At 50.4% G+C, this 23,854-nt stretch overlaps 2 protein-coding genes across 2 annotated transcripts; both read right to left on the bottom strand.

The window, feature by feature from the left end:
* Positions 1 to 10,462: 10,462 nt before the first annotated feature.
* LOC117193294 (hepatoma-derived growth factor-related protein 2-like) lies at positions 10,463 to 19,448 on the bottom strand. Its single transcript, XM_033398033.1, has 2 exons — positions 18,022 to 19,448; positions 10,463 to 11,345 (listed from the first exon to the last, which is right to left on the bottom strand). The coding sequence occupies exon 2, from the start codon at positions 11,336 to 11,338 to the stop codon at positions 10,775 to 10,777; it is 564 nt and encodes a 187-aa protein (XP_033253924.1). The 5' UTR covers positions 11,339 to 11,345; positions 18,022 to 19,448; the 3' UTR covers positions 10,463 to 10,774.
* A 719-nt stretch (positions 19,449 to 20,167) lies between these two features.
* LOC117192262 lies at positions 20,168 to 20,830 on the bottom strand. The gene has a single exon (XM_033396921.1). It carries the CDS (start codon positions 20,556 to 20,558, stop codon positions 20,190 to 20,192), a length of 369 nt encoding a protein of 122 aa, XP_033252812.1. The 5' UTR covers positions 20,559 to 20,830; the 3' UTR covers positions 20,168 to 20,189.
* Positions 20,831 to 23,854: the final 3,024 nt, after the last annotated feature.

Raw genomic sequence — 23,854 nt, 5'->3', positions numbered from 1 at the left:
ATAAATACATAGTGCGTATACGCAGCGTTCGCCCATAAATTCTGATAAACGTGAGCGAGAATGAGAGCAAACCCCAGCGCCAAAAGTCATCAATCTTTTAGCATTTCACTTAGATACAGCACTCCTCCCCCTCACCATCCCCCTGCACATCCCCGCCCCCCACAAATGGCTGCCGCCCTCGTTTGTTGTTTTTTCATTCGGCGTCGATATTTGTGCATAAATATTAATATTGCATGACCATTTTTATTTGTTTGTTTTTCTCCCTCAAGGAACACATCGTCCGCCCCTCCCCCCTTGCCCAGCGAAAGTCTCTCATCTCTTAAGAATATTTACTCGAAAATACAACGAATGTTAGATCGCAAGATGTGTACCCGGGGGGGCATTTCCAGCCTTCTTCCAGTTCCTTTCAGAGCAGGAGCACGAGCAGGAGCAGGATCTAGTGCCAGTCATCGGGATCGGCGCAACACCACCAGCCCCAGCCACACACTATGAACAGGAGCAGGCACAGGCAGAAGATAATCACGAATACGGCGATTCCGAGCGCCACCCAGATGGCCAGCAGGGAGCTCTCCCGACGGTAGTACTCCGTCGAGGAGTACACCCAGCCCACGGTGGTGGGGATGGTGGTCTCGTCGTGCAGCAGGTCTATGGCAGGCATCGTCGAGTGCAATTTTAGCTTCAAATGTGTTAAACCAGATGCTTGATATGTTTTTGTAATTTTAAGACTAAATCCTACAGATTGATGTGTTTTTCGATGGTAAATCTGAGCCAAATTTCGTTTTCGATGTCCTTTTTTGGTTGGGAACATCATTAAAGGCCCCACCCCACCCCCACACTGATAAATAAATAAATATTACACTGTGCGATAAAAAGTGGAAACTTTTGAATATTTTTTTTCCACGAGACAAAAATTGTGTCGAACGCATATGAAGCCCCATCCATTTAAGGATTTCAAAGAGAAATGTATGACCTTCTCTATAGGGTCTATAGAGTGGCTATGCCTGAAGTTGGGGCCACCCAAAGTTGGAAATTTCACACCATTTTAAAGGTTCCTTCCTTCATTCCGTTGACATGGTTTTTGGAAGCTTTTGAGGTCTCTTTTGTATGGTATGGTCTTATTTTTGGACATTAGTTCTTTAGTGGCTTTAATTCTCCTTAAAACTAGCTACTAATCCTTAAGATGTTCCAACGAATACCAAGGGTAGGAGGTATTTAGTAAATCCCCAGCATTTTATAGCACATTAGGCAATAAATGGTCTCCGACGAGCTTTTATGAGCCCTCCATAAGAGACCGTCGAAACATTCGATTAAAATGGCCATCAATTGGAATGTTTCACTATTTAAATATTTGCAATTACATTTAAATGTTTGGCCATGCGCTGTTCGCGAAAATATCTTTATATTCGGCTTTTTTCGAGCCGAAAAAGTGTCAACGGAGGACGAAGGACCGGCTTATTTGCATACGTACGTATCCCTGCCCTTCTCGATAGGGCTGGGAGGACCCTGCATGCCATTCCATTCCGCTACTTACAAGCATATTATAATGGAATCCACACTTGCATATGTTGTCGCGGACGTTCCACCAGCTATAAATATTATTGAATTGTTCTGCCACGCTCCTTGGGCCTCTCAGTGTTGCAACAATGATTGCGGCAAGCGGATGTAAAAACCTTGACAATGACAGTTTTTGGGGGCTGTAACCGGGCCTCGGTTATATGTCGTCTACATCTCCGTCTGTTATGCAAATGTCTATAAAATATATAGTTAAATATCCGCAATTCGATTTTAAGTTTTTTAAAAAAGACTTTTATTTTACAACTTAAATATCTTTATGTCACAAGATTTAAATGAATTCCCCGACTTGACTTTGGGTCTGCTTGTCTCAAACGGAACTGATCTCTCTGCTGCTGGCTAGTTTCCATGAGCCCTTCTCTTGGAACTCCCGACTCTGGCTTCGGGCGTTGCTTTCCTCGGCTGCATCTTCGTGTCGGTGGCGTACGTGCCTGGATCGATATTTGGGGATGCGTCGGCTTTGATGAAAGGCATCCACTGCTAGCGATCGGTGTTGCATTACATGACGGAGCTAGGAATGTGATACTCCTTGGTTTTATGTCTAGCTTTGATTGGTCCTCATGAGTGGCGTGATTCTAAAGAATCGATTTCTCGAGAGTGGCGTGATTCTAATGTTGATGAAACAATGTGGTCCATTGTTTATATTATGGGGGGCCCTAGCTTGGAGTATGGGAAGAAACAGTTATTGATTCTTGAGTGGGGTCCTGTTACTTGTGTGGATGGGGTGGATGAATTGTACATAAACATAATGTGTATGGGATGTGGGGTATTATGGATATGTCACTCCCCCAACGTTTGTTATTAGCCTGTCCCTAGGCGATTACCCTCGGGTATAGTGACGGGGTGTCAAGTGCGGTGGCTGAGGTTGGTTCCTCTTCTGCTTCTATTATAGGGTTAATACATTTAACCGTGACTCTTTTAGAAGTTTTCTTAAATTTAACAGCTACATAACTTAGTAGTACTAATATAATTATGACAAATGAAATTAGTAGACTTATTTGTAATAGCTTACTATATTTGGTGTATTGCATAATTATTTCATTAGTTTGGACATACGACAGTGGTTTTATTTTAGTTATGTTGTTGTTGACATAAACATTCTGGGCAAAGTCTAACATTGTGTTTGATATTGTAAATTCATTTAATTGGATTGAACAGTTGTAGATTTTTATAATGGTATTTCCTTCCGCTATGATTTCTTGGTTTACACAATTCTGGTTTAGCGTTGTTTTTGGAAGATTCCATGTGATTAGTATATTGGGTTCAATAAAGTTTATTTGAAAGTTTTGAAAAGTTTTGGAATATGGACATTTAGTGGGAATTTTCATTAAAATTCCTTTTATACAATTGTCATTTGTTTTCAATCTAGTTTCTTTAACAAATACTTCTTCATTTTTTATGTAGTACTTGTCGTATGTCATATCTGTTAACATGTTATTTAATTCGTCTGGATACGGAACGATTTTTTAGATTGGTACTTTTGTAATGTTAACTTGAATGTTGGAAATTATTAGAATTTCGTTGGTATCGGATTTTAGCCATGTGGAGGTTTTTATATTTAGTATTTTCTCAGAATTTATTTGTTCCAGGTAGTCTTGTTTTAATAATTTTGGATTAAATATACCGAGCCTAGTTAATTGCATACCTAGTTCTATATCTTCGATATATTCTGTGAAATGTTGTAGATTGAGTATCAAAATTTATATTTGTTGATTCCTGTCTTTTTCTTCATTTAGTTTGTTTATAATGTTTATTCCGCTTTTAACTGCATCTATTACCAAATTTAGTTCATTCATTTGAATGCTATGGCTGGCTAAATTTTCTATTTTTTGTTCCAAATCGACTATATCTTCCTGATCTAGTGTTCCAAAGAGATATTTGTAGGCTGTTCCTACTATATTGATTAGGCCTCTTTTATTTCTTTTGGTTATTTTTAGCCCGTTCATTTCTCTTTGCAATTTGTCTACTAGATATTTTATTTCGATTATGTCCTGGAATTTAGTGGCTTGCATTAATAAATTTTGGTATAGTTCTTCGGTTTTAGTTACATTAACAGTTAGATAATGGTATTCGTAATTGATAGGTATGTTAATCGATCCAGTTTTGAATATCATATATCCGTTTTGGGATTTTATAGGATTTATTTCTATGTTTTGGCCCTTTGCCATTACGATGGTAATTATGAGGAAGATGAGGATTTTAATTGTGTTGAAGTTCGCCGATTCCATTAACTTCCTCGGTTTCTCTGGAATTATTATATTTGCTTCTATTAGATTTCTTCTTTTTCTTGAATTTTGATTTATAATGAGTTATTTTCCTACACCTATTCTTTTCTTCATAATGTTTTTCGTCTACCTGTCTAATTTCGCCCGTCCTTTTGAAAGGATTTGTTACCTTAGACTTAACTAGAGGTGATAGTTTATAGCGGGTATCTACTTCATACTCTATGCGGTTTTTATTTTATTGATGGATTTTATTCGGTTTATTTAGTTGGGTGTCATAATCAGGTGAGCCTGCATAAATGAATATATCAGCTGGTGTCCTATTTGTGGTATTATGTTTGGTTTTATGATTATAAGTGTTTGTAGTGGGGCGGATCGAAGCTCAACTCTCCCACACCGCAATTGCGGTAGCCGTCATAAGAAATGAAAACCGTTATGTTTAGTGGTATATATGTAGTAGTTTAAGTTGCTTGATGGCAACGAGTAACATTTATTTGATAAATATGTTGGACTTAAAATTATAACAGCTCCAAGTTTTACAAGTATGTTACTGCTCTATCCCGACGACACGACGAAAACACGACCGCTTCGTGTCTCTCTCTTTCCTTCGTTTCCTACATTCGGCTGTCCTGACGGACCATTCGCCTCGGATGGGTCTAGCCAAGGTTTCATATATTCTGAAACTGTAGAGGTCTTATAGGGACCCTCAGTATCCCAAATCTTCTCGACTTCGTACCTTCCATGATTCTTTACCCTAACCACCTTATACGGCCCTAGATACTTTCCTTTTAGCTTTAATCCAGTACCATACTGAGTACGCTTGATAGCTACTAGCTCATTAACCTCATACTGTCTATCTAGTTTCCTTTTTAAGTCAAAACTCTTCTTGTTTTCCTGCTGTAACCGTGTAATGTTTTCAACTACTTCCTTTCTAATTTTTTCGCGGTCCTTGTTCAACTCTTCGATAAGTGATTCTTCCAATATTTCTTTTATTTTTGGATCCATTCCTAGCCCAGTCAATACCTTGAAAGGTGTTACCTTGGTACTTCGCGGCTCAACACTGTTGATCATTTGCTGTACTTTTCCTAGATGCTTATACCAACTACCGGAATTACCCTGACACAATTTCGACAACATAGGCACCACTATCTTGTGCATCCTTTCGACTTGACCATTCCCACGTGGAACGCCTGTGGCAATCATTAAATGCTGTATTTGCTCTCTCTCACAATATTCGCTACATCGCGGGATCGTCACCGCCTCATTTTTCCCCTTTTTATATCTCCAGTTTCCCTTAAATATATCGTTAATTAGCCTTAAGAACAGAGAATGCATACGATAAATGTACCACCAATAAGGAAACTCATTCCCCATATCGTTTCGCCTACCGTTTCACGACAGCCAATCCCACATTCTCATACCAACACATTACCCCCACCTCTAACGAAAAGCTCCCGAAGCACTGACAATTAGCCGGTAAGAACCCCCACCCCTTCCCTTCGCGGCTTCGGGACGCTCCGCGAAGCGGCAGCCAATCCGAAGCCGACGAAGACGAAGACACGTAGATACTGATAAGTTAGAGATCGGCGGCAGCGAAGTTTTCCCGAGCGCGCAAGCGCCGAGCAGACTTCAATTACGCGGAGACCCAGCGAAGTTTTTCCGAGCGCGCAAGTGCCGAGCAGACTTCACTTACGCGGAGACCCGGGCCGAGAATAGACGTTGTCCCGCGTGACAACTAAGATACAAGTTAAGAATCCTTCCGGGAACGTGACGAAACAACAAAAAATATTCAATGTAACAAATTACCTGTATAACCAGCAAGCTAATAAATCATTATTGTAACGAGAACCAACCCCGTGTAAGTCATTTTTGGGGATCCAAACCCCTCCCCGGTCACCCTTACCAACAACTACTCGCCAGCGAGCCACACTCACCTCCACTAACCCCCGATCAATCCTCGAAACCCCCCCTCACACAGGTGTGACTCGCCCTGTGACCCCTCTTTCCCGACCCACGCAGGTGTGCCTCGCCCTGCGCCCGCCTCTCTCTTGACCCACGCGGGTGTGCCTCGCTCCGCGCCTTTCTTCTCGACCCTCACGTCCGCCCAGTAAGAGGAGCCGACCCCCCTTTCGGAGTTCCTGCGAACTACAAATTTCTTGTAGGAAGACCCCTGGACAGGACTGAGCTTACCTCAGCCTGGAAGAGGAGACATTACAAGTTTTACAGTCAGTTTCATTCATTTCCTTGCGCCGAAACACATTTGCATTTGACAGTTTTGGCACCCTCCTGGGATCCCGCCGAAAGGAAGAAAACTTCCAACTGAAGAGGGAAGAAAGTGAGAGAGAGAGTGCAGAAGTTATGATAAATTGATATGCACGAATCTATGACTCAAGATGTCGCCGTTTTTCCACCTTCATGGCTTCATTCTCCGGCTCCATTAGATGTTTCCAAACTGGAATTAAATCAAGACTTGCTTACTAGTTGACAATCCCCTGAAATCGGTGAATCCCCCTCCCCCACAGAAGGACAGTCCCTCATGTTGGCCATTCATGGGGCTCTGATGGATTTCCATGACCATTCGACTCTTGTTAATCAAATTAATGCTTGGGCAAAATGCAGAGCCACTCCCTCGGTGGAACCCCACTTTTCACAAGAATTATTACAACCCATCAGTGGGTGGTGGCGCTCGCTCGCTCCTTCTCCCCCTGTTTGCCCACTCGAAAAATTATGAATAATAAATTGCTAATCATAAATATTGCGAAATCAGGCGAATGAAAAAAGAGAGAAATGGCCAAGAAAAGACCGAATGAAAAGGACGGAAACGGCTAACAAGAGTTTCCCCCCACCGATGGATGGAGGGGGGGACTTTTTTTACACGCTAAAAAGCAAAACAATACCAAAAGTACACATTGTTAAATTGAAAGGAAACAAATGTAAAATTTATACAGCTGCAGTGCACTTCCTTTTCCGGCTTGAATGCAAAATCAAAGTGTGGCAAGAGGCAGGAGGCAGGAGCGGAGGCAGGGGCGCGCGTCTAGCAGCCAGTGTGTTTGCCCTATTATCGAACCCAAATGTTGTAACTGTGGGCGCTGTCAAGTGGGTGGGATTTTCCGTTTTTGTAGTACAAATTTGTGGAAGGGTGGGGATTGGGAGGGTGAATGATGGGATTAATTTAGCGTAATCAAATTGATTGGATTATCGCCAAGGGAAGGAAAAGGAGCGGGCAAGATGCTATGGGTGAGGGCTGAGATTTGTGTAAGAAATTGTATATTTGACATGTTATGCATGAGTGTTTCAAAGTATAATAGTTACACGGCATAAAAGATACGTTGTATAACAGTTACTGTGTATAACAGTTATATATACAGTTGTGTATACAATTGTATAACTTTCTAATAGTTACAATGTACACAAGTTAGGTTGTATAACAGTTACATTTTATTGCTGTGTATATTGTAGCTACGTTGTATAACAGTAACACTTTAGAATACATAGCTACTATGTATAACAGTTACACTTAATAGTTAAAATGTATGACAGTTGCAACGAACAGCGTGTATAACAGTTATATAACAGTATAACAGCTCAAATGTATAAAAGATTCAAGTGTACACAAAGCAATTGAAATGTATAACAGTTACAACTCATAGCTGTTACTATGTATAACAATTTAGATGGATACATTTCCATTGTATAACAGTTATAACGGTATAGGATGGACTCAGTATAACAGTTACACAGTTTGGTTGGAAGGGTGGACCCATGGGCTCGTAGAACACTAGTTTGGGCTTTTATTCCATAGAATATTTTCCACTCTGCTGTTCTCCTTCTCCTCTTTTGTGGCCTACACCCCACTCGGACTCAGAGAAGTGCCCCACCCACCACTCATCTGGTTTTCGCCCCGACCACGGCTTGTGGCAGGTTCCCTCAACGCAGCCGTCAAATCCGGACAATTGCCACTCGCATCGACTTTCAGAATTGTTATCCCGACCGCAACATGCCGCAGCCCGGCAGCCCCCATAGATCGAGTAATTAGCGCCGCTCCCCCTTCCCCACCACCCAAAAAAAAAAATAAATCAATACAATCTGAGGGCCAGCATCGCCACCGGAAAATCGGTTGAACAAAAGTCAAGTGCAGGCCGTCGACAGTTCGTTGGCGGTCACTAAACAGTCAGCAGCAGTCCATCAATCCACCAGTTAACGGTAAGTCCAAGTGGCCCAAAACATTTTCGTAGTGCTGTAAGGAAGTTCTCAGGCCGAGGTACAGCTTCTCAGTCTGTCCAGGGCCCGGTCCTTCCCCACAGCAAAATTTGTTGTGTGAGGACCTAAGGGGAGAGCCGCTCGTGGCGAAAGCGCACCCGTGGGGTGGATCGTGGGGCGGGCGGGCCTGGCCCGGCCACGAGGCGTGGGTGAAGCCGTGCTTGGGAGCTGCAGAGACGTGCGTTGGGGGTCATGTGTGGCGGGAGACGGGGTTTGGGTCAGGGATCGGAAAGGTGAGAGGGGAGCCCAGCCTAGCAGATGCCGCATGATCCACGACTCACATCTGCGTCGCCGGGTCCCCGGGCGAGGGAGTAGGAGAGGGAACCCAGCTTTGCGAATGCCGCGTGAATCCACGACTCACATCCAGCATCGCCGGGTCCCCAGGGGAGAAAGGTATAGGAGAGGGAAAACCCAGCTTGGTGAATGCCGCATGATCCACGACTCACATCCACTTCGCCGGGCCTCCCGGGAAAAGGGAAGAGAGGGGGAGGGGGGTGAGTGACTCCTACGGGCGAATGTTCTGAGACAGGTGGGTTGAGGTTGGTGTCTTTATTGTTTTCGGATCATTCCCCCTACTTAAAATCCCGCGCCTGCGGGGAAATAAAATAAATAAAATGTTCTGCTTATACCTGCCTACTGCACCGATCTATCCCCCCCAGAGCTCACATACGTGAGGTGGCTCACCCTTGTTTCCCTTCTTTGGGTTCGGTGGCTTCTTTTGCACAACGCGTGGGTGCGGTCACAGCTGGTTTTATTCACCGCGTGCGGGCGAACACGGCTTATTGTGTACACGGCGCGGTCACGGCTAGTTTTTCACACGGCGCGGTCCCGGCTTACTTTTCACATCTATTTTGGCTTCCGCCGCACAACCGGTCTGGCTCAGCCCTCGGAGATCACTCCCGAGCTTGGCTCGCCCTGGACCGTGCCAGGCCTCGGCTTTTCTTTTTCGCAGCTTCTCTGCCGCTTCGCTGCTGCGCCGCCTTCGGCTGCCGGCCTCGGCTGCGTGGGTGTATGGCTGCGTGTGTGTATTGCCTGCTTCGCCGTCGGCTCTTTTCCTCGGCTGCGTGGGCGTAAAACCGATCGGAGGCTTCTCTGCCGCTTCGCTCTCTTTCATGTTATCTCTTTTCGTCTGCGTATAGCCGTTCTCTTCCTTGCGTTGGCTGCGTGGGCGTAAGAGCGTATCTCTTTCGTGTTGGTTCTCTTTTCCTTCGTATAGCCGTGGTGTGAGTCTCTCTTCGCTGCGTGGCCGTAGTGTGCGTCTCTCTTACGTGTTGGTTCTCTTAGTTCTAATAAGTAAAAAGGCCTACTGTTTTGGGGTTTCTTAGCCCATTTCTTACTTTAATGGGTGAAAATAGGGATTCATTGTTGTTTGTCTTGGTAATACTAATAATAATAGAAGTAATAAAATCGGATAATAGTGAATAATAATGAAATTAGATAACAAGCCGTCGGGGCGGTCCCTTCAGGGGATGGTGTCGTGGTCAGTGTTGTGGAGGCTTATGCCTTCACACTCCCTTCCTACTTCGGGGTGGGGCGCGGTGAAATGCGCACCAAATTTCCGCTGATGCATACGCGGAAGCGTTGGCCGTCGTGGTGTTCTAGGCTGCGGATCCGGCTACGCCCGTGCCGCGCCGCGTTTGCCTGAGCGCTGGCGCCTTCCAGCAGGCTTTGCGGGATGCGGCGGTCAGGCGTGCTTACCCGCCAGGCGACTGGGGCGATTGGCCATTCCTGCTCCTCCTGCAGCGCGTTTAGCTCGGGCATCTCCTCGAACGCTGTGAGCAGTCCGCCCGCCTCTGCCTCTTCCAAGCCCAATGACAGGTCGCTGTCCTCCTTTGGTTGGCTCGGGTTTCCTGGTTCGGCCTCTCGGGCCGTGCAGCTCGTCGGTTCCGGGTTCGGGGCGTTGTGGTCGGTGGGAGCTGGCGATAGCCACTTCATCGGTGCGTGGTCCAGCGGCTGAAAATCGGGATTCTCCCCTCTTTCCGGGGCTGCCGCCTCCGCCTGCGCGTCCCACTCCTGCAGTCTGGCGTGCCACCCGTCGTCCCAGCTGGTGTCCGGGATCGGGCCGTTTGGGTTCTCCTGCCCTCCCAGGATCCAGGCTACGTCCTCGTCTCCGTCATCCCTGGGTATCGGGGACACGGGTCCATCCCCCAGGCCGAGTTCCTGGAGCAGTTGGGGCAGCTCATTGCCGGTTACGTGTCTGGGTGGCTCGTGCTCAGACTGCCGTCGCTGATCCGTAGCGGAGTGGTGTCGTCCTCTCCTAGGAGCTGTACCTCGTCGTCGCTTGTTGTGTCGTTGTCCGACGCGGGGATGATCTCCCTCTCGGGCCTGGGTGGGGTGATGGGCCGTGGATGGGCGAGGAGCAGTTGCAGGGTCCTGTCGGCGTCCTTCCAGGTGGTCCAAGGTGCCACGTCAACCGCGATGTTGGCTGGAGTGTTCTTCTGGCAGTTGGCCGGCCCATCTTCGTACTCGCTCACGTCCGAGTATGGGCCCGTCGTGGCCCGCTCGGCCTCCAGTTGGCGGTTTAGCTCCCGGACGGAGTGCTTGACCCATGGGCGGCCACCCGCTTTTCCGCTTTCGTGCAAGAACTCTTCATCGGTGCTTGCCTGGCAGGTCGGCTCCCAGTGCTTGTCGGCCTCCATCGTCGGGCTGGTGAACCCTTCGTCGGAGCTGCTGTCGTAGTTCGGCCGTGGGGTCAGCGGGTCTCCCATGCGGTACAGGTACTAGGGCGGTGGTGGTGGGGACCGCAGCCGCAGTTTGTGCGCGACTGGGGAGCTGCTCTGCCCCTCGACGCGTCTTCGAGTCGCGCGTGGGGTGACGGCGGTGCCTGTTCCTTGGCCTGGATGCTTGCGGCGGCGTGGGCGTCTTGGTGGCTCCTGCTGGGCCCGGCCTGCCCGGACCTCCTCGTCTGAGTCCGATGGCCGCATCGCCTCCACTGTGATGATCCCAGACAGGTTGTTTCGTGACGTGTTCGGATGGACGACGTCGTTGAGCCATGCCCAGGTCATGGTTGTCGCCCGGCGGGGCGACGGTGGGCCTTCGGGGCGGGCCCGACGTCGGGATGGCCTAGGTGGCCTGGGTGGTCGTGGTACGGCTCCTGTTGATGGTCCATGCTGCGTGGTGTTGCCCGGTTCTGCTTGCGGGGTCGGAGAGTGGTGTCTTGCTTGTGGTTGGCTGGTCGTGGACCGTGGTTGCCTTGAGCTGGGCGGCGACGCACCCCTAGGATGCTCCTCCGTGCCATCCTCTGCCTCTAGAGGCTGTGCGTCGCTCGTCCTTGGGTTGTCCATGTCGGATCTGGTGGGGGGAAGAAACATTGTTTGGTTAAAACCTGACCTGTGCCACTGATGTGCCCTGTGCCCTGGGTTTCCCTGATCGGTGCATTTTCTAGTTTCTGACTATTTCTTACTCTAATCCCTTAAGGGGAGTTAAGCTATCTTACTGCGTGTGTACGCGGTTGCCCCTTGCGGGGCGAGTACATTACGGCAGCGCACTACCATAAGTGGCCCTCATGAACTCGCGGTTTTCCTGGTGCTGGGGTCGTCGTCATCGTTGTCTTCGTTGTCTTCGCTGGTGAGTGTGTGCTCGTTGTCGTGGTAGGCCTTGAGGTCGGCTAGTCCGGCCGTTCGTCGTTGTCTTCCTGGATGCTTCTGGAGTCGTGCTATGGTGGGAGAAATAAATTTAATTACTTTGTAAGGCCCCTCATATTTGGGAGCCAGTTTGGCAGCGAAGTTGTCCGCCGCTTTGGACAGGTGATGTTGGCGTAGCATCACGAGCGTCCATTCACGAGGGTCTCCATTCGCGTCGACGTCCGTGGGGTTTTGTTGTGGCGTATAGGGCGCCGTATACTCCAATTCCATGCCTGCTAGTTTGCAGAACTTTCGGAAGGAACGACTTGTGAATTGGGTCCCGTTGTCGCATACGAATTTCCGTGGGGTTCCGAAGCGGCTCAGGATCCGTTCCCGGAAAGCGGTCTCCTGTAGTGCGGTGGTGGCCTTGCGTAGTGGGTCCAACTCCACCCACTTGCTGAAGGCGTCGAAGAACACCAGCAACATAGTATTGCCGTGTTTGGTTAGGGGCAATGGTCCAATGAAGTCGGCGAAGACGATGTCCAGTGGTTCTTGGGCTTGGCGGGTGTGCATCTTCCCTCCTGGTTTGGTTTGACTCACCTTGTACTGCTGGCACTTGGTGCACTGCTGGATATATCGGGCGATATCTCGGTGCAGTCCGGGCCAGTAGTACCTCTGGGCTATTCGTGTCGCTGTCTTCCTGATTCCGAGGTGTCCTGCTGTCGGATGGTCGTGGCACTCTTCCAGCACGCGTCGGCGGTGGTCCCTGTGGACACATAGTTTCCATTTGAAAGGGTCTTCTTCGCTGGTTCTGCTGCTGGCTCGTTTGTATATTTGGTCGCTCTCGATGATGAACTCCGGGTGTCCTTCCGGCTGTTCCTGGATCCGCTTGCGGAGCCTCTGCAGCCAGGGGCAGGGGCAAGGGTCCCGGTTGTCGTGAGAGGGCGTCAGCCACAACGTTCTGGCTTCCTCGGCGGTAGTGGATGTCAAACCGATATTGCTGGAGCTCCAAGGCCCAGCGGGCGATGCGTCCCGTTGGATTATCGATGGAGTTTAACCACTTCAAGGCGAGGTGATCCGTGATTACATCGAAGTATCCTTCCAGAAAGCATCGGAACTTCCGGATTGCCCAGACTATGGCAAGGCACTCTTTCTCTGCCTTGAGTAGTCGACGGCTTGCGTAGGCGATGACTCTTTCTGCTCCGTCGATCTGTTGTGTCAATACTGCTCCGAGGCCATACGAACTGGCGTCCGTTTGGAGTACGAATCGCTCGGCGAAGTCGGGGCATGCCAGGACTGGTGCTTGCGTGAGTCTTTCCTTGAGAGTCTCGAACGCCTGATGTTGTTCGTCTGTCCACTCCCACTTTTGATCCTTTTTGAGCAGGTTGGTCATGGGCTGGACCACCGTGGCGAAGTTGGGGACGAAACGTCGGTACCAGGATGCCATCCCGATGCAGCGTCGCAGTTCTTTCAGTGTGGTGGGCGGTGCTAGTTTCTGGACTGCGCTGACCTTATCTGGGTCCGTGTGGATACCTTGTTCGCTGATGGCATGGCCGAGGTAGACTAAACTCTTCCTGAATAAACTACACTTGTTTCTGTTCAGTCGGAGGTTCGCCTCTCGCAGCCTCCTGAAAACCTCGCGAAGGTGGTCGATGTGTTCTTCTAGCGTGGCTCCGATGACGATGATATCGTCGAGATACGCGAACGCGTACGGCTCCATGGTGGGTCCGATGACGCTGTCCAACGCTCGCTGGAACGTCGCTGGGGCTGAGTGCAGGCCGAAAGGCATGACCTTCCACTGGAAAAGTCCTCTGCCGGGGACGGTAAATGCTGTTGCCTCTCTGCTGCCCTCGGCCACCGGGATCTGCCAGTGTCCGTTTTTGAGGTCCAGCGTGGAGATGTAGCGAGCGTGGCGAAGTCTCTCGAGAATGTGGTTAATCCGTGGCAGCGGATATGCGTCCGGCACCGAGCGGGCATTTAGTTGGCGATAATTCACGCACATTCGCATTTCTCCGGTCTTCTTTCCTACCAAGACGATTGGGGCGCTGTGGGGACTGTGGGATGGCTCGATCCTTCCGTCCCGTAGCAGCTCGCCCACCTGCGCGTTGATGATCTTCTGCATGGCCGGGTTGTTCGGGAAATAGCGCTGCTTCACGGGCCTGTCGTCTCGCATTGTTATCGTGTGTTCGGCGATGTGGGAGACTCCAGCTAGTCCGTCGAATTTCGCCAGTTCTTCTTCCAGAAACTTGCCTGCCCACGGCGTGGGGGGTGGTTCGGGGTCTGGGTCTTGCTGCCACGGCGATAGGTCCTCCAGTTCCAGGGCGGTAATGGCGGCCAAGATCGCGTTCTCGTAGTCATCCGAGTCGGCTGGGCGAAACGGGTTTCGTTCCCGGGCTATTTCGGCGTCGGCTAATGGTTCCAGTTGGTAGTCCGTCGTCGAAGTCTCTCTGGTCTCGTCCTGTGGTGTCGGGGTTCGTGGCTGGCGTGATGTCTGTCGTGCTGGGTTACTCCGTGGTGACTCCCGGTTCGATGAGCTGGCCCTGGAGTGGTCCCGCGGGGCCGCAGCTATCTTTGCTGGAGTATTCTGGTGATTCCTGGGTCCTGTTGCTGACTCCCGGTTCGATGAGCTGGCCCTGGGTTGGTCCAGCGGCGCCGAAGCTATCTCTGCCGAAGTTTTCTGCTTTCTGCTGTGTCCTGTTGGTGACTCCTGGTTCGACGAGCTGGCCCTAGATTGATCCAGTGGAGCCGTAGCTGTCTCTGCCAAAGTCCCTTGCTTCCTGCTGTGTCCTGTTGGTGACTCCTGGTTCGACGAGCTGGCCCTGGACTGATCCAGTGGAGCCGTAGCTGTCTCTGCCCAAGTCCTTTGTTTCCTGCTGTCTCCTGTTGGTGACTCCTGGTTCGACGAGCTGGCCCTGGATTGATCCAGTGGAGCCGTAGCTGTCTCTGCCCAAGTCCTTTGTTTCCTGCTGTGTCCTGTTGGTGACTCCTGGTTCGACGAGCTGGCCCTGGATTGATCCAGTGGAGCCGGAGCTGTCTCTGCCCAAGTCCTTTGTTTCCTGCTGTGTCCTGTTGGTGACTCCTGGTTCGACGAGCTGGCCCTGGATTGATCCAGTGGAGCCGTAGCTGTCTCTGCCCAAGTCTTCGTTTTGTTGCGTTGTCCTGTTGGTGTCGGGGTTCGTGCTGGGGAACTGGCCATGGTTGGTTCCATCGGTGTCGCAGTTCTTTCCGTCGTAGCTTTCTTCGTGTCCTGTTGTGGTGGTGTAGTCCTGGGGTTGTTGCTTGATCTTGTCTGGTAGGGCTTTGTTGTCACTGCGGTTGGATGGTTCGTGGTTGGCTGTGGGGTGTTGGTCTGCGGCTGATGAAGGATGAAGGATGAAGGATCGTGTGGCTCCAGTGTCGAGGGTGGCCGCAAATGCTCTCCCATTGATGTCCACCAGGGATGCGATCCTTCCTCCGGTCATGCATAATGGGTGGGTTTCTCCTGTTCCTGGGTGCGCACCTCCGTCCATGTCCCAGTTGGGCGGAGACCCGACCCGTTTCCCGACGCTGGTTTCCGGCAGCAGTTGATGGTCCGGACCCCTCCGTGGCCACATTCCCAACAGAACAGCTTCTGTCGGTTTCTGCACGCACCACTGAAATGGCCGTTTTCCCCGCAGTTCCGGCAGGCTCGTTGTACATCGATCGCCTGCTCTTGCTCCTGGCCGATTCCTCGGTTGGCGATCTCGGTTTTCCCGGGTGTCTTGTGTGTGTTGCCTCGTTGTGGGTTGGTTCCATTGCCGGTATAGGCGGCACGAGGTCGATGGTTCTGCGTGGTCCCGACGCTGCGGAGTGCGTCTCGGTCCCGCGCGGTTTCGTAGGCCGAGACGAGCTGGGTCAATTCTGTGAGTGATCGGAAATCTTGTCTGCGCGTGTACATTTGATCGGGTACAATTAATCGCAGTTTTGGTCCCTCCTTGCTGTCTTCCATCTTCGTCCGGCTCTCTGGCCCGGGTGACGTGGCTGGACTCCGGTGGTCCCTGGGGCTCGGTATGTTCCCAAAGTGCGTAGCCAATTCGTCCAGCCTTGCCTGCACGGCTGCGGGGTGCCCAGGGCGTGCGATGAATGCGGTGATCCGGCTCCGTAGGTCCTCTACAGTCCCAGTTTCTCCTAGTCCAAACTCCTTAGCTAGGCTCTGCAGCTCGTCCTTCCTGCGGGACGCTATCCAGCGGATGTTCATCCTGATCCTGGTACACTAATCGGGGCACCGGTAAGAGTCCTTATCAGCACGGTACTGGGTCTGGGGCTTCTGTACTAGGATACGCGGCACTGGGTGGAGAGTCCTGTTCGAAGGACACGCGGCACGGTACTGGATCGGTGATCCTATACTGGGATACACGGCACTGGGGTGAGGGATCCTGTTCGAAGGGCACGCGGCACGGTACTAGATCGGTGATCCTGTACTAGGATACACAGCACTGGGTTGGATGATCCTGTCGAAGGATACGTGGCGTACAGGGAAAGGTTCTGTCTGACTGCTCGGTAATGACTGTCTCACTGCTCGGTAACAACTGTCTGACTGCTCGGTAATGACTGTCTGACTGCTCGGTAACAACTGTCTGACTGCTCGGTGGTAACTGTGTGACTGCTCGGTAACAACTGTCTGACTGCTCGGTAACAACTGTCTGACTGGTGTTCCTGCTCCGCCATATATTGGCCGTGGCCATGGCTTTGTGGCCGAGGGCTCCTCTGCCATCTAGCTGCTCCTCTGCGATCGCCGGCTGTCCCTCGCTGCTCCGTTGTTCTACCGCTGCTTCGCTGCTTGGCTGCTCTGTCACTGCTTGGCTGCTCTGTCACTGTCTCGCTGCTCTGTCACTGCCTCGCTGCTCTGTCACTGCTTGGCTGCTCTGTCACTGTCTAGCTGCTCTGTCACTGCCTCGCTGCTCTGTCACTGCCTCGCTGCTCTGTCGCTGCGCCTTCTCCGCTCTGCCGCTGCCACGTTGCTCTGTCGCTGCTGCTTCTCTGCCGCTGCCTCGTTGCTCTGTCGCTGCTGCTTTGCTGCTCTGCCGCTGCGCCGCTGCTGCTGCTTTGCTACTCTGTCGCTGGTGCCGCTTTGTCGCCGTCGCGTGCCAAAGTTTTAGGCGCCGTCCGCGGCCATTTTCTCCCGGCACTCGGTGCTGTGTCTTCGGCGTCTCTCCCCGTCTCTTTCTGTCCCGTAGGTGGCTGGCCGCGTGGTTTTTCGCGTATCTCCCCGTCTCTTTCTGCCTCGTAGGTGGCTGGCTGCGTAGTTTTTTTTTTTTCCGCGTGGTTTTCGCCGGCGCGTCTGGGACACGTGCCGGCGGCTGTTGCTTGGGGGGTATTAGAGAAACCAGCCTCAGCTGTACATAAGTCGAGGGATCAAAGATTGGTGCTGGCTATTCGCCGGGACTCTGATTTTTGGCTGCTAATCACTGATTTTAAGTTTTCCTTCCTTTTCTCCTGCTGCTTTTCCTTATCCGTGGCTCCTAAGCATCGTTTGCTGTTTTGCTTTTGTAGGTCTTGCCTTTTAATTGTTGGCTGCTGCTTGGTTCCCTTTTCACTTTTAACTGCTTTTCACTTATTCCCTATGCTCACCGACTCTCCCCTCGTGAGTCCCTGCTCGGGCGCCATCTGTAAGGAAGTTCTCAGGCCGAGGTACAGCTTCTCAGTCTGTCCAGGGCCCGGTCCTTCCCCACAGCAAAATTTGTTGTGTAAGGACCTAAGGGGAGAGCCGCTCGTGGCGAAAGCGCGCCCGTGGGGTGGATCGTGGGACGGGCGGGCCTGGCCCGGCCACGAGGCGTGGGTGAAGCCGTGCTTGGGAGCTGCAGAGACGTGCGTTGGGGGTCATGTGTGGCGGGAGACGGGGTTTGGGTCAGGGATCGGAAAGGTGTGGGAGAGGGGAGCCCAGCCTAGCAGATGCCGCATGATCCACGACTCACATCTTCGTCGCCGGGTCCCCCGGGCGAGGGTGTAGGAGAGGGAACCCAGCTTTGCGAATGCCGCGTGAATCCACGACTCACATCCAGCATCGCCGGGTCCCCAGGGGAGAAAGGTATAGGAGAGGGAAAACCCAGCTTGGTGAATGCCACATGATCCACGACTCACATCCACTTCGCCGGGCCTCCCGGGAAAAGGGAAGAGAGGGGGAGGGGGTGAGTGACTCCTACGGGAGAATGTTCTGAGACAGGTGGGTTGAGGTTGGTGTCTTTATTGTTTTCGGATCATTCCCCCTACTTAAAATCCCGCGCCTGCAGCGGGGAAATAAAATAAATAAATAAAATAAGCGCCAAAAAAATATCATAAACAACATGTGGGCATAGATATGTAAAGAAACTGCGGGAATGTTCTGCTTATACCTGCCTACTGCACCGATCTATCCCCCCAGAGCTCACATACGTGAGGTGGCTCACCCTTGTTTCCCTTCTTTGGGTTCGGTGGCTTCCTTTGCACACCGCGTGGGTGCGGTCACAGCTGGTTTTATTCACCGCGTGCGGGCGAACACGGCTTATTGTGTACACGGCGCGGTCACGGCTAGTTTTTCACACGGCGCGGTCCCGGCTTACTTTTCACATCTATTTTGGCTTCCGCCGCACAACCGGTCTGGCTCAGCCCTCGGAGATCACTCCCGAGCTTGGCTCGCCCTAGACCGTGCCAGGCCTCGGCTTTTCTTTTTCGCAGCTTCTCTGCCTCTTCGCTGCTGCGCCGCCTTCGGCTGCCGGCCTCGGCTGCGTGGGTGTATGGCTGCGTGTGTGTATTGCCTGCTTCGCCGTCGGCTCTTTTCCTCGGCTGCGTGGGCGTAAAACCGATCGGCGGCTTCTCTGCCGCTTCGCTCTCTTTCATGTTGTCTCTTTTCGTCTGCGTATAGCCGTTCTCTTCCTTGCGTTGGCTGCGTGGGCGTGAGAGCGTATCTCTTTCGTGTTGGTTCTCTTTTCCTTCGTATAGCCGTGGTGTGCGTCTCTCTTCGCTGCGTGGCCGTAGTGTGCGTCTCTCTTACGTGTTGGTTCTCTTAGTTCTAATAAGTAAAAAGGCCTACTGTTTTGGGGTTTCTTAGCCTATTTCTTACTTTAATGGGTGAAAATAAGGATTCATTGTTGTTTGTCTTGGTAATACTAATAATAATAGAAGTAATAAAATCGGATAATAGTGAATAATAATGAAATTAGATAACAAGCCGTCGGGGCGGTCCCTTCAGGGGATGGTGTCGTGGTCAGTGTCACAGTGCATTTAATTGAATTTCCCGTTCGATGGGAGAAACTGTTGCACATGCAACCGCAAAATGTTTACTGCTGGCGACAAGCACAGCCCAACAATTTGCAGCAGCAGCAGCATCTTGTTGTAAGAAACAAACAGAGCCCCATGCCAACATCCTTATGGAGGAGCAGGAAAAGTCGTGGCCCAAGCAGAACGAAGGGGAGGCCATTGTTCGCTGCAGTATCCAGAGATTCCTCAAGTCCTGAAGATACAAGGGGACTCGTTCCCTTAGGGTTCTGCGTAAATGCAGGCCGAGTTAGCTGCTGTTGCTGCTCCATGAATATTCATGGCGTCATGGCCGGGACAACACGGGGGAGAGTGCCCCCATCCCGCCTCAGAGAGGAAAGAGAACAAAGTTGCACCAAACAATGAAGAGGAATGGCAAAAGACAAAACATGAAACCAAATAAATAAACAAATGTCAAGCCAAAGAGTGGCACTGGCGAAGGCGGACACGGAATCGGAGACAGAGGCAAAGGCGGACACGGAATCGGAGATAGAGGCAAAGGCAAAGGCGGACGCGAAAGCCAAGAAATTGGCGTGAAAATAACTCAAGAAATAAATTGGAAAATTTGTTATTTCAACGAGTGAATCGGGGAAAATTCCGCTGGCAAATCAAATGTGTTTGTTCATTCCTGTTTTACGTCGGAGTTTATGAAGGAATTGATGGGAAGGCAGGAGGATCGATAGATGGAAGATCTTCAGAGCACAGCATTCATTGATTCATTCTCCAAGAACTCATATATGGAGTACTTACTTCTCCCCATCTATTACTTATTTTTGTATTCCCTTCCACCGTTGTCCACCTTCTGCTCTTCCGATTCCTCCTTCTGCTTGGCTCCTCGAATCCTCCTGCTCTTTAATCGGTTCAGGAGTAGGTTAAACGCCTGCCAGACGGCTTTTTCCTCTGCACTTTCCCCACAAAGTAAAGGACAATTAAAATGGCCTTTAAGCGTTCCCCTTTTTTTTGCAATAATAATTAACACGAAAAAGGCTGAAAGTACAAACATATCCAAGGCAAAGGATGGCCATGGACTCCGTTGAATCGAGGTCGCCGGCAGGGGATCAGGCGGCGGTCAGCCAGGAGGATGCCGGCCAAATGCCTTCATTTAATTGTAAAATATTGCATTTTAAACAATATCCATTAAATGCCAGCAGCGGCATAAGCCACAGGCCACTCGATCCACTCCCCCTTTGCCGTGTTTCCAGTGCATTCTCGTATCGACTGCCAAAGGTAATCAACTGCAAAAAAATAATAATAAAATAACCCCCCCCCCCCCCTTACCGACAAACAAAATGCCGATTCCGTGATCGGGGGGTTTATTCAATCACTCAAATTCACATCCTTCCCCAGGCCGGCCGCACACTTGAGCACACGCTCGGTCACCGAGCGGGAGTGTGGGAATCTTGAGCTGCAACTGCAACAGCAGCGCGGCCTTCTCCCGCGTCGGTGGCGGCTGCTTTCCGAAGGCGTGCCGCATCAGAAAGTAGTCGCAGCGCTTGCAGTACCGCTGCTGGCCATTCGTTGGCTCGAATAATTGGTCGCAGATGGCGCACTCCTTTTCGGCCAGGCGGCAGCGGCGGCAGCTAAGCTGCCGCGACGAGAGCTCGACCCACAGGAAGCGTTGAAAGCACTTGGTGCACAGGTACCACCGGTCGTCGGGTACGTCAACGATCTCGACGACGACAGGATCCATTTCCGCTTGCAGACCAAACGGAGAATCAATCGAATTTCAACGTAAAACTGTCAAAACAATGACGTGTAATGTCAGTGCCAGGGCAACCCTGTTTCCTGGGTGGGCGGCAACCCTGCTGCGGATACAGTTATCAAACTGAAAACTGACTGAGATCAATCTGAGGGCCCATCCAATTACCATTTTAATCGCAATCTCTTCAGCCTTTAACAAAGTTATAGCCCGTCCACAATCATGGAATACTGAATACTGAATGATTACGATGAAGCGGGGATATATGCAGTAGGGCCGCATTCTGTGCGCCGTCCTCGTCACTCAATGGATTTACTCGACTGGAGCATCGGACATTGGGCATAATTTACAGCGCATTAAAAACTCCAATAATGATTTATTGTTGTCCTGGTGGCTGGTGGCTGGCACCTGCTGCCGCACCGCAAAAACATATTTAAAGCAACGCATTTATATTTAATGAACAGCAAACGGAGGCACGAAACAACAAGACCTGAGAACTGAACCGCAAAGCGAAAATACGTGGGCTTAAACCATGTCCCGCCCCTCCTCGTTGCTGGACAATCTCCCCATCGACTGCGAATAATTGAAGTCTTCTTTCACTCCTAAAACCAGTTTTAATTCTGTCTTCCAGCATCGCCCATCCCTAGCCAGCGACGATGGGGAGGAACAGCGCTGAAAGCTGGGACGGCAACGATGAATCCACATCCCACTCGCGGCGAACATCGTCGACGGCCTCGCTGCAGCCCCGGCTGGGAACTGGTCTGCTCCTCTTTCCCGGCAATGCGCAAAAGCAGATTCCGGGACTCGATGCGGGCGGCACAAAAACAATTCCAAATGCTAATGACGACCACGTTCCCGTTAATCAGCAGCGCAGCATTCGCTGCATTCGACGACCTCCATTGTGGCAGCCCCCGCCGGCATCAAAGGGCGGTCCGAAAGAGCAGGAGCAGGTCCCAGAGCAAATTCCGGACGAGAAACGGGGCGCCACCAAGCTGGGGGCCAAGGTGCACGCATTCATTATCGCGTTCCTGCAGGGCTCCTCCATACACGGCTTCATTTATTTGGCCAAACTCGGCTTAAATTTCGTCTAACGGTGAGTCCTGCTGTCGTCCTGCTGTAGAGGTCTTTCAGGGAGTCTCCTGCAAAGGGAGAATCCGTTGGAAGTCCCACAAATAGAGTCCCAGAAAGCCCTTTAATTTTTAATCAAATATTTGGCCAACAATTCCACTCAATTAATTTACAAGCGAAATTTCAGTTAAGCCTCATTACGCGGCCACAAGCCGCAAGTAGAACTTTTCCACGGGATTATTTTGGCCCACCGCCGTAGAGTGGAAATCTAAAACGATACAAAACTACAAGTCGAGGACTTAAAGGAAGTGCGTGCCAAGGTCCTGGGACTGGGCCCAGAGAAATACTATATATTTCCCCACACATCTTCTGTTTTGTGTGCGGCTCGGGAAGGGATTTGGATTTTTCGTGCGGTGCAATAAATCCTTAAAAACTGACATGACATGACAAACAGGATTACACACAGCCAGAGAGAGAGGTTTTGGTCTTGGTCCTGGCACGGAAGGGCAGCCGGATGCAGGGCGTAGAGGAGCGGAGCGGCGCGGGGGTGGCAAATCTGTCAGAGGGCGGCTGAGGGTTAATTAGTGGATAACACAGCCAGGCCAAGGAGAGGGCTAGCGCCAAGGGCGTACACTGAAAGATCTTCAATATTCCCCCTAGAAAAATTTCCAAAAAATATTCAAAAAAAATAGAAGGAAATAATTTCTAAAAATTCGAAAATTATACTTTAAAAAATACTGAAAAATACTGAAAAATACTGCATTTAAAGGCTCACTTTGTTTGTGGCAGTGCAGTGTAGTCTCCACTTTCTTTCCCATAAAATGAGCTCAATTACAATTATTGCTAGTTTTTGGACAGGCCCCCCCGTCCCCCAAGCACCACTGACAGGTGCTGCCCCCCGCCCCAAATGGGAGGAGGCCACTGAGAGCTCGGGCGAATGATCTGTGAAATGTATTCCCCATTCGTACAAAAATAGAACAGTGCAGGAATATGCTTTACCATGGCAAAAAATCAGCTTGTGACGCACAAATTTCTGGATTATACACAACTCCAACCTCCGACCTCCGACCTGCAACCTGCAACCAGAGCTTAAGTCCGCCCACTACACTTCACTCGCAGAACTACAACATTTTCCACAAAAATATATAAAGCAGGGCCCACACAAAAAACAATCTGAAAACCACAAAAAAAAATGCATAAACCAGAGGGAAAGAGGGAAAGGAGGAAAAGAGGGGAAAGAGGAAAAGAGTCTGTGCCGCTGACATGTGATAACCTCAATTTTACAAGCGTTGTTATGGCAACCACCTTATATGAGGGCTTTAGTGCCAGGACAGGTGTGTATGGTGGCCCCTGCACAGTCCCTGCCTGTGGCTGTGCCTGTGGCAGGAGGCGCCTAATCCGGAACCAAAAACTGCAAATGCAAATGCAAAACACGCACAGGATTAGGGTCGTGTCTCCATGGGAGTGCAGCATCGCAGCAAAAGCTCTGTTTAGAGGCAAACAAAAAATACAATATAAAACAAAGCCATCAATGAAGTATTCAAAAAAAAAAGAAGTTATTTCAGGGATTGGGTGGGCTTTAATTACCATTCCAGTCTCATCAATGCTGCCAGCTTTTCAGTCCCGATTTTGGGTACCCCCTCGGAAGGCTACAATCCCTTGATTGAGGCGCCCCACGATCTTGCTTATCGCTTGGCTTAAAACTCTTAAAAACAACTTCTCAGTGGGGGAGGGGTGCAGGAATCTCACATATGAAATCCCACACCGAAATCCAAGTCTGGAAATTTCTGATTCGCATAACTCTGGCAACCGTACGCCGGAACGGAACAACCCTTCAGAGTCCTTCATGCACGTCTCGCATAACGAGTATTACGGCATCAAACATGCATCACTGGGCCTCATTCACGCACAAATTTCATGCATATGAGTGTCGGGATGATGAAACAAAGCAAATAAATTGCACACCAGACAGACGAACGGACAGACGGACGGACGGGAAATGGCCGGGGGGGTCTGTCATATATGTATGATGTCCAAAAGGAATTTTGTGGTGTTAGACAAAGCACAGCACTCAGCTGTCACGGAAGCAAGGACCACACGAAAAAAAAACAAAACGAGGGGGAACGTTGTGAGTTGCTGCGGACACCGCAACTCTACAGTTATACCCGATACTAAGTCAGTATGGCTCTCCTCCGGCAGACGCCGCTAATATTAAACGA

Source organism: Drosophila miranda, assembly GCF_003369915.1.
Source record: "Drosophila miranda strain MSH22 chromosome Y unlocalized genomic scaffold, D.miranda_PacBio2.1 Contig_Y2_pilon, whole genome shotgun sequence".
NCBI classification, from domain to species: Eukaryota; Metazoa; Arthropoda; class Insecta; order Diptera; family Drosophilidae; genus Drosophila; species Drosophila miranda.
This window is presented reverse-complemented; position numbering and strand designations above follow the sequence as displayed.